General features: G+C 41.9%; 1 protein-coding gene across 1 annotated transcript; it reads right to left on the bottom strand.

Annotated features, from left to right (window-relative positions):
- Window positions 1-7,964: 7,964 nt before the first annotated feature.
- On the bottom strand, window positions 7,965-8,612 carry LOC138487447 (protein FAM133B-like). The gene has a single exon (XM_069613983.1). It carries the CDS (start codon window positions 8,610-8,612, stop codon window positions 7,965-7,967), a length of 648 nt encoding a protein of 215 aa, XP_069470084.1.
- Window positions 8,613-8,980: the final 368 nt, after the last annotated feature.

The following is an 8,980-nucleotide window of genomic DNA, read 5'->3' as shown; positions in this document are numbered from 1 at the left end:
AAAATTGTCACAACTTCATAAACAACTTCCTCAGTGAATGAACTCCAGTGAATGGACTTCGAACACCTCAGGAATTGCAGTTTGGACATCATACCATCAAAGTGGGTGAAATATGGAATGGGGTGACACAAGACCCTTGTCTGTAGGATGTACAATGAACCCAAGTGAAAGTGTTACAATAAAACATTACACAACATTGTCACTCATACACAATTTCAACAGTGAATACACTCCAATCACCTTAGGAATTGCAGATTTGGACAGTATATCATTGAAGTGGGCTACGTGTGGAACGGAATGACACCATGTCCCATGTCTGTAGGACATTCCTTGAATCCAATTTCAAGTGTTACAATTAACCTTACAAAAAACATTACCGAAAAAACTTACAATAAAACGTCACTCATGATTTAATATTCTCATATCGTGGGCTTGCTCTGCTAATTTCCGAATAGTTTGTCTTTTTTCTCTATGTCAAATCATTAAAAAGTTAAATAGTACATTGTATTTTGTATGATAATGTAATTTAAAGTGGCCAATAAGTTACATTTCTACCAGTTCTTCATGTGCAGCTTTATTGTAGTTTAATGATTCACCCAAACAGCTGACAGAGACTCTTTGCTGAAGTCTCACATTAGTCAGGCACAGATTTGCTTAATGGCCAACCAAATTGTTGCAGGTTAAAATCCAAATGGAAGCAAGTTCTTCTGATGTATTGTGTCTGAAATTAGGCCATCTGACAAGTTTACCACCACCCAGATTTTACTCGCTAAGGATACCCCAAATTGAATTTTCTTCTGAATGTATACAGATTTATTTGTTGATTATTCTTGATACTTGTAATACAGATACTTCAATTTGTATAATTCCTGACATGCTAAATACAAGAAAATATTTCTGATATGTTTAAAACATGCAGGCAATGTATATTTGCATCAGAGTATTGCCTTTAATGTCACATTTAAATAAAACCAATGTGCATTGCATATTAACTTACAGAAATAGCATTAATAGCATTACTGGCATTATTAACTGGATGTTTGGGTAGATATTTTCAAAATGCATCTTTTTGAGGGTGTTTCTTTATGGCCATAGCAGCATTTCTCAAGTGAAATGCATGCATAGGCACCAGAAGTTAGTTGTTTTTTGTGTTTTTATTTAGTGCAGATTCATTGAATGTTTACAATTCAAGTTTCTCAGAAGAAACTGCATTTATAAGGAAGTGTTCATCAATTAACAAAATGTCAGTATACACATTCAAGGTCCTGTATTTCTTGTTTGTAATTGGTTTGATAATAATGCCATACATAAGTATAGTAAGCCATTTTAGCACCTTGGATTTTAGTTTAGAATGTAATATTCTGTGGTTATTAAAAGTATCCTAATATATCCCATCAGTACTGATGTACCGGGGGAAGGACTTCTTTACATGTACTAGATGGAATGAAAAAGAAATATGTAGTTCAAAGGAAAATGTTGGTTTCCAATCCTCTTTTCTTTTGCATCTCGTTTCCTCAATATCATTGCACATTGAATTGTGTTCATTTCCTGGAGCGACAGTGTTGGCACCCTCAGCTCCCTTCCAATTATTTCTTTGTTTAAAGTCAGTGTTCTGGCACCCTTTCCTCTAATGTGTCCATGTCTTAGGGCGAGAGCATTGTTACCCTCCTCTCCTTCTTCCAAAGCTGTAAATATCTTCAAGTAGGTTGGTTAACTAAGAGAGAGGGTACGAAGGCTGGATTAATATGAAATATTTGCACAGCTGACATTTAATTCTTTTCCATTCTATTCTACATTCTTGCTATCTGATTTTAAATTTAACAATAGCAAACAATACATAAGGTAATATTTTAACAATAATTTAAACATTCATCCTTTCATCTAAACATTTATACTTACCTTTTCAATGTAAATTCTTACTTATTTGGAGATCATCTCATCGGTAGGATTATAAGGTTCCTCTATTCAATTAAGTATTGTTCAGGGAAGACAGGTCATCAGCAAGCTCATATAGACCCATCATTCCTCAGTCTGTTTCCCTTTTTGGATATGGATTTTTTAGGCAACCTGAAAGATTTTAACTATGATGTCAAAAGTGCCTCACCAATTAGGCAGTATCCTCTGCTCCTAGGATTAGTTCCTCTGGAAACTATAAAGGTAAACTCTGTCCCCTATGTCGTATTAATTTTGGTATCTTGGTAGATTGTAGTGAAGATTTTATACATATTCATGAGTGGTGAAAGTGTTGATCAACATCAGTTCCCGTGTTTTGTAAAACAGATGTTGAGGCAATACCATTTTTCTTTTTTTTTTTTTTTGATTTATATTTCAGGTGAACCTGTAATTTTATCAAAGAAAGTCTTGAGAATTTGTTTTTGAAATATTTTTCTTTTTCAGATTCTTCTACAAAAGGTGTCTAGGTTCTTTCTAAAAAGGCTTTCCACAGATCAAACACTAGGTGGATATTGAGGTTGTCGCGCGATTAGGCCAATTAGCTTGCTGCAAGAAAGTTGCCTGATTTAACGGATGGTCTCGTTGATCTGTGTGAAAGCCAGTTCAACAAGGGTCGCCATGGCCACCGTCCACCGTGTGGATTCTCCAGAGATTAATCTTTTCCACATATCGTCTTCCTGGGCCAGCAGGGGGTTCGTAATCAGTGGTAGCAGATAAATGATTCTGTTTTGTTTGGTGCAGGGACACGTTAGCACCAGGTGCCTGAGAGTTTCCACGCTCTCCGTATGTTTACATAGTCGGCAGGTTTGGTTTTCCACCATGCCTCGAATTGCGAGTATTTCTTTTGTCTGCAGTATGTTGAGTCTCGCTTTCATGAACAGCACTCTTTTTTTCTTTTCTGGGAATTTGCTGACATACTTGTTTGGCACTTTCAGTTTATTGAACGTGGGCGGCAGGTGTTGTAACAGTTTGTTGTCAGCTGCTGCCTGCAACGTCATGATCCAGTCCCTTTCTTCAAGTTTGCGTTTGATTTTATCCGGATTTTCTTTTAGATCTGTTTTTGTACATGATATATCCGATAAACTTTCTTCTGTGATTTTGGCCCAGTTTTTGAAGGCGGTGCAGTTACCGAACTCTAGTTCTTCTTTGATCGAAGCGTATAATGGCAGGTAGTCGGCTAAGATGATTTTTCTGAATAGTCTCATTGCACTGAACTCCGCTATCGATTCCAATGATAGCAGTCCCAGCTCTCTTCTAATAGCCGCAATTGCCGTTGATTTAGGTAGCCCTAAAGCGGCTTTCCAGATCATACCTTCTATCTTATTCCATATCGTCTGAGGCATGCTAAGTGAAGCCTCTGTTCCAAAGATTAGCGTCGGCACAACTTTCGATTTGTAAAAGTTCATTGCTGGGTTTAGCGGAAATTTGCCAAATTTCCTATCCAATGTTCTCATTTGCGCTACCAGTCTCTTCGCTTTGTCCCAGATTGCTGCTTGCATTGCCTGATCAGTTTTTGAGTTGTCTAGGTCAAACCCTAGATATCTGATCTCTTTGACTTTTTCAATTTTGATGTCATCTAAGTGCCATGACTCTGCTCTTGTTGGTTTTTTCGATTTTTTCTCAAGTGTCATGATTTTTGTTTTATTTTTGTTAATCTCTAGATGATTTGTCGCAATGTATTCTGTGAGATTTGTTAGTTTCCTTTGCAGTCCCACCTTAGTCTGGTCGATCAAAATTACGTCATCAGCATATAGTAGGCGGGGGATGGTGGTTTTTCCTATTTTTGGCGGAAATGTTCTGATGTTTTCTTCAGCATATTGCAGGTCACCAAGAAAGGGGATAAAGAGCGCTGGCGCAAACGGGCAGCCCGGTTTTACACTTCTTTTTACCTGGATTTCGTCCGATAAGGTGCCCTCTTGATTTAGCTTCACTCTTACAGTTGTGTGCGAGTGTAGTGCGATTAGAGGGTCGAGCACTGATTTGGGACAATCCCAGGTTTCCAATTTTTTCCATAACAGGTTTCTATCTATTTTGTCAAAAGCTTTTGACAGATCAACAAACGCCAGATAGATCTTGGGTGCTCCTTCTTTTACTTTGGCTTTTAAGATGTTAATTATCAAGGTGTTAATAGCTGTTGATCCATTTTTTTGGAAGCCGGTTTGCAGATTGTCTTTACACTTTGCTGATTTTTCCCAAATCCTCCACTGGTCCAGAATGATCGAAGAGAAGATCTTTCCCATAATGTCTAGTAATGCGATTGGTCTATAGTTTACTGGGTCTTCCCGACAACCCTTCTTATGAATCGGGATGATAACTGCTTTTAGCCAGGACTCTGGGATGTGTTGCGTTCTTTCGCATTCCTCGAAGATTCTTCCAATCAGTTCTGCCCATTCCTTTGGAAATTGCTTGAGGGTGGTGTTTGTTAATCCATCTGGACCTGGAGCTCTAGATGATTTCAATTTTCTGATTTTTAATTCGATAACCCGGGTTTGAGGTGGATACCCAGGTCGAGCTTGCAGTTGTTTTTGTCTGTTCTACTGATTCCCTGGGTTCTTCAAACTCCTTTGATAGGTACTCGATCCATTTCGCTTCTGGGACAGCATTTATCGGAGCTGAGTTTGATGTTAGGCTGCTTTTTTTGATTAGTGACCAGAAGTTGCTGGATTTGTTTGTTGCCAGTGTTCTCAACATTTGTTCAGCGTCTAGTTGGTATTGTACTGCTCTAGTTTCTTTCTGCCATTTGCGTATCTTTTTACTTCAGTTTTCCACTCCCGCCAGTCTTGTTCTTTTTTTTAGTTTTTTGCCCTTCTTTTTAGTTTGAGCCCTAATTTTCTTTGTTCGACCAACTCTTTGTTATATGCGTGGGCCGTGTGTGGGTGGGGCGTCCTTCTGGCTCCTGCCGGTTTCTTGTATGGCAGCAGCAGAGCAAGATAGTTTGGTCTCTCTTTATTCTTGCTTAGTTGGTTAGCTGATGTTTTTTCCTCCCAGACCGATTTTATTTGTTTGAGGTTTGCTTCCGTTAGACATAGTCGTGTTTGCTAGGCGTTCGTTCCCACCATGGCCGAGTAGACCAGTTTCCTTGGTTTCCACCCATGCCAAGTACATGTGAGTAGGTTGTGGTCGCTATTCGCCGTTTTTATGACTTCAAATCTTGTTATGTTTGTTGCTATGGCCGCGGAGATGAAGATGTAATCTAACGTCGCTTTAGAGGCCCCTCGTTCCCAAGTTGGAATGTTCAATTGGCTGGGGAATAGGGCAGCTGTATTTTGTAGGTTTCTCGAGCTGATTAATTCCATCCAGGCTTTCCCACGTTCCCAAGCTGCGTCTGACCACGGTCCCTGATTTTCTTTGATGCACTTTGCGTTGAGGTCCCCACATACCATTATCTCTATTTCATCAAACTCTTCATATAGTTGATCGATGGTCGAACTCATCGTTGAGCAGAACTCTTTTACGGTTGTTCGTTGGGGATTCCAGTAGCAATTTATAATTGCCAAAGTGTTGCGTTTTATCCTCTTGGCGTTCTGGGTGGAAGGGGACCATGTGGTAAGGGTCACTATCATTTCATATGATTCTCTCCATTTCTTCGGCATTTCGAGACCCAGGCCGTTTATCGCCGTTAGCAGCCCAGATGATGGTCTTCCTAGGGGTCCCCTCGTTGCTGCTGCGATTTCCAAGCAGAATCCATCTAAGGTGGGTTTCTCAAGCAGCCATGTCTCTTGTAGACATATAATGTCGAAGAAACCCAAGTTCACATCTCCCGGCGTGGTTAGGTGATTGTGTCCTCTGGTGTTCCAGGATCCAAGGATGAAGAGATCCTTGTCGGGCCGTTTCTCGATGGTCGACGTTATTCCCAATGTTTCGAGACCCGCCCTCCTTGCTGCTATTTCGTAGTTTTCTTAGACCAGGTAGATGTAAACCAGTCTCACGGGCCTCTTGAAGGTCTGGTGGTCTGTGTTTTTTGGGGGCTCTTCTGGTCGTTCACTTTTACGATCGAAAGTCTAGTTGGCTGTAGTGTTTGATTTTCTTTTCCACTCCTTCCGCTTGGTCCAATTTCGTGTTGATGACGATTATCATCCACGTTACTTCTTTTGCGCGAGTTTGGGTCTGCGTGATTCAAGGACCCTCTCTGGTCTCGTGAGTCGTCTCTGCGGTATTGTTTGAATTCTTCATGTGCATTTTCTTTGTCTTTCATCTTGTTCCATCGGTTGTGCGCGTAAAGATCTTCTGTTTTTGAGTGATAGTGTGCTTTGTAATTTTTGAGTTTTGTTATTTTCCAGTCTTGCTCCTCTCGTTTGGTCTTTGTCATTTCAGTCAGCAGCAGTCCCATTGCTGCCATTTCCTCAAACACTGCTTTGTCCATGTGGATGATGCTCTCAGCCTTTACATGTAAATAGGCTTTCGCCGTCCTGCCTCTGTGATAAGGCTCTACCAACTCGATGTCTCTTGACCTCACGTCCCTTAGGGTTTTTGATTTTTTCATGATCTGAAGGATGGTTGGTCGATTTAGGATTAAGTACTCCTTTGTGCTGACTTGTTGTTCGAGTTTAAATAAGCGGGTGTAACTCTTGTTTGTCGTTTCCTTTTTCCTCTTTTCTCCCACGGGAGATTTGAGTCTCTGATTACTTCTATCTCTCGCACTCTCTTTCCGTCTTGATGGTATGTTTGCTTTCAGATACGTACCGGTGGACATGATTGCGTCACCCTTCTTTCCGGATTTGTCTTTTTGTTTCGATTCTTCCCATTTGGCCTTTTCCTCACACAAGGGTCCTTTTTCTTCACTAATGGTTTCTACTTCCCTCGTTTTTTTGATTGTTACGTTGGAAGTTATGTCTTGTTTTCTGTTATCCGGGTCAGTAGATTCCTGGTGCTGTGATACATTCATTAGCGGCGAGTCTGTCATAAATTCTTCCACTGTTCGTGGAGATCTTTGGGTGGTGTTCTTCGGGGAGCAGGGATCATCCAGGGTTACGATCTCCTCTGTTTTCCCATCTCCTTTTTTTAGAGTTGTGACCAATTGTTCTGGTAGTAGTTTAGTGATTTCAGGGGGTTTGCCGGATGTAGTCGCTCGTATTTCTTTTTTTTTGTTTATACAGAGGTTTGTCTGGATCTTTTCTGTTTTGTCTTCCGGGCCTTTTATCCCACTGAGCACTTTCTGGATTCGGGCTTCCGGGCCTGTTGTTCCACTGTGCAGCTGCTGTGTTTGGAGTTCTAGAGGCTTTCCCAAGTTTGCACCTTGAGGTGGTGTAGGGATTCTAGTTTGTTGTTCTAGTGGTTCAATTTTTCGCTCAAGCGCCTCGATTTTTCTTTCCCAGTTTATTTCCTGGATACTTTTCTGTATTTCTATGGCCATTATATAGCTTTCTAGATGGTCCATTTTTGCGCCCATATTTCCGAGGATTGCTGTATTGTCCTGTATTTCATTTTTTAATGCTTCATATAGTTTGGAGAAAGGCGCTAGTACGATTGACATTGCCGACATGGTTGCTATCATGTCCAGTTTCTGGTTTGAGGTGTCTTTGTGAATGGCCGCGGCAATATCGCTTAGCCGGCGATTTTTAGGTGAGATTTGGGTTTTCTCAGCTCTTTTTGACATACCTATACTGTGTGGGCCCCAGTGTTCTGTTTGTGAAGTCGGGTCCTGACTTGTTGACATTCTCCCTGCCTGTAGCTTCCGAGGTGTCCGTTGGAGTTCCCAGTTCCTTGTGGATGGTAAGGCCGCTGTTTGTAGTTCCGTGACCAAGTGCGGCTTCGTCCATACAGGCCGTTGTGCACTGTCATCTGTTAGGTCCACGGGTCTATGGGTTTCCTCCGACGACAGGCTTGCTATGTGATCTTCTACGGTTGCCTTTGTCCTTTCGTCCTTGTTTGTCATTGAGGTTTTTTGTTTCTTTTCCGGCTCCGGGGTTTCAATGTCCGACGGGATCTTGGGATTGGGGCATTCCGTTTGTCTTTCCCGAGGGTGATCCTCTTCCCCACTCTTGGACTGGGCTTTGGTTTGTCTTTTATTGCTATTTTCTGTGCAGGCTGCACCGTTTGGTTTTTTTCCCCATCTGTATGGCGAATTTGGTTTGGGTATCGTCTGTTTTTCTTAGTTTTGATCCTGGTGTGATTTCTTTCGCTATTTCGAGCATCTCTGCATCTGATACCTCTGAGTCCACTGTTAGTTTGCGTTTGTACTGTTGGGTAAAGAATGTTTTTAGGGGGCAGGATAGTAGCGGTGCCGGAAGTTTTGATGGTTTTTTTCTTTTAGACCATTTTCCTTCTTCTCTACTTTTTGTGGTCTGGTCTTTTGTGCCCCTTATTTTCCCTTGAGTTGAGGGTGCTTTCCGAGGTGTTTGGTTTCTTTTAGATTTGAGTTTTTTCTTTTTTTGTTGAATTACACCGTTTTTTGCACTTTCGTCCTCTGTTTCCTTGGTTGAGTCCTCTTGGTCGCTTGCTCTGTGTGCGTCCCCTCGTTTGTTATCTTCTTCAAAGACTTCATCACTATCTCTATCTCTATCTGAGGACGATTCACCGGAACTGATTTCAACTGGTTCCTTGTGTTCCTTTACCTGATTTGTAAACACAACTGTTGTGTTTCTCTGGTCTGTGTCTGTGGTCTTATGGTCTGCGTGGATCATTGCCTTAATGTTCAACGTTTTCTTAGGGCAGTCCATATTTTTTGCTGTTCCCCCTGGGGAAAACAATGTCTTTTTTAGTCCTTTCTCCACGTTATTTTGGATCTGTGTATTTGCCTCCACTGGGGCTTGGCTGCCGGGGGGGTTGAAGCATTTCTCACAGGGGGTGTTGCATGTAGGGGGGGTCCACCCACTGGCTGCTATATCAACATTGTTGTGGATCGGGTTACCCACTGGCACCTCCAAACTCCGGCTCTTCCGGACGTCGTCCGTCTCCTCCCTCCGCCCTTCACCGTCCGCCCCACAGCCAGAGCCCCGCAAAGGTGGTGAGGCAAGTCGTCCTCCGATGACCCTGACGCCACCATCACTCGTCTCTAGGACGGTTGCTAGGGCCCCTGCTGCGTCGC

Source organism: Ambystoma mexicanum, chromosome 9 (assembly GCF_040938575.1).
Source record: "Ambystoma mexicanum isolate Mex_15411 chromosome 9, UKY_AmexF1_1, whole genome shotgun sequence".
Taxonomy (NCBI): domain Eukaryota; kingdom Metazoa; phylum Chordata; class Amphibia; order Caudata; family Ambystomatidae; genus Ambystoma; species Ambystoma mexicanum.
The sequence above is the reverse complement of the archived record's forward strand: the minus strand, read 5'-3'. Positions and strand labels throughout refer to the sequence as shown.

Bases quoted from the DNA above. Each gene is read 5' to 3' on its own strand.
- LOC138487447 (XM_069613983.1), bottom strand. From the start codon at position 8,612: ATGGACTGCCCTAAGAAAACGTTGAACATTAAGGCAATGATCCACGCA.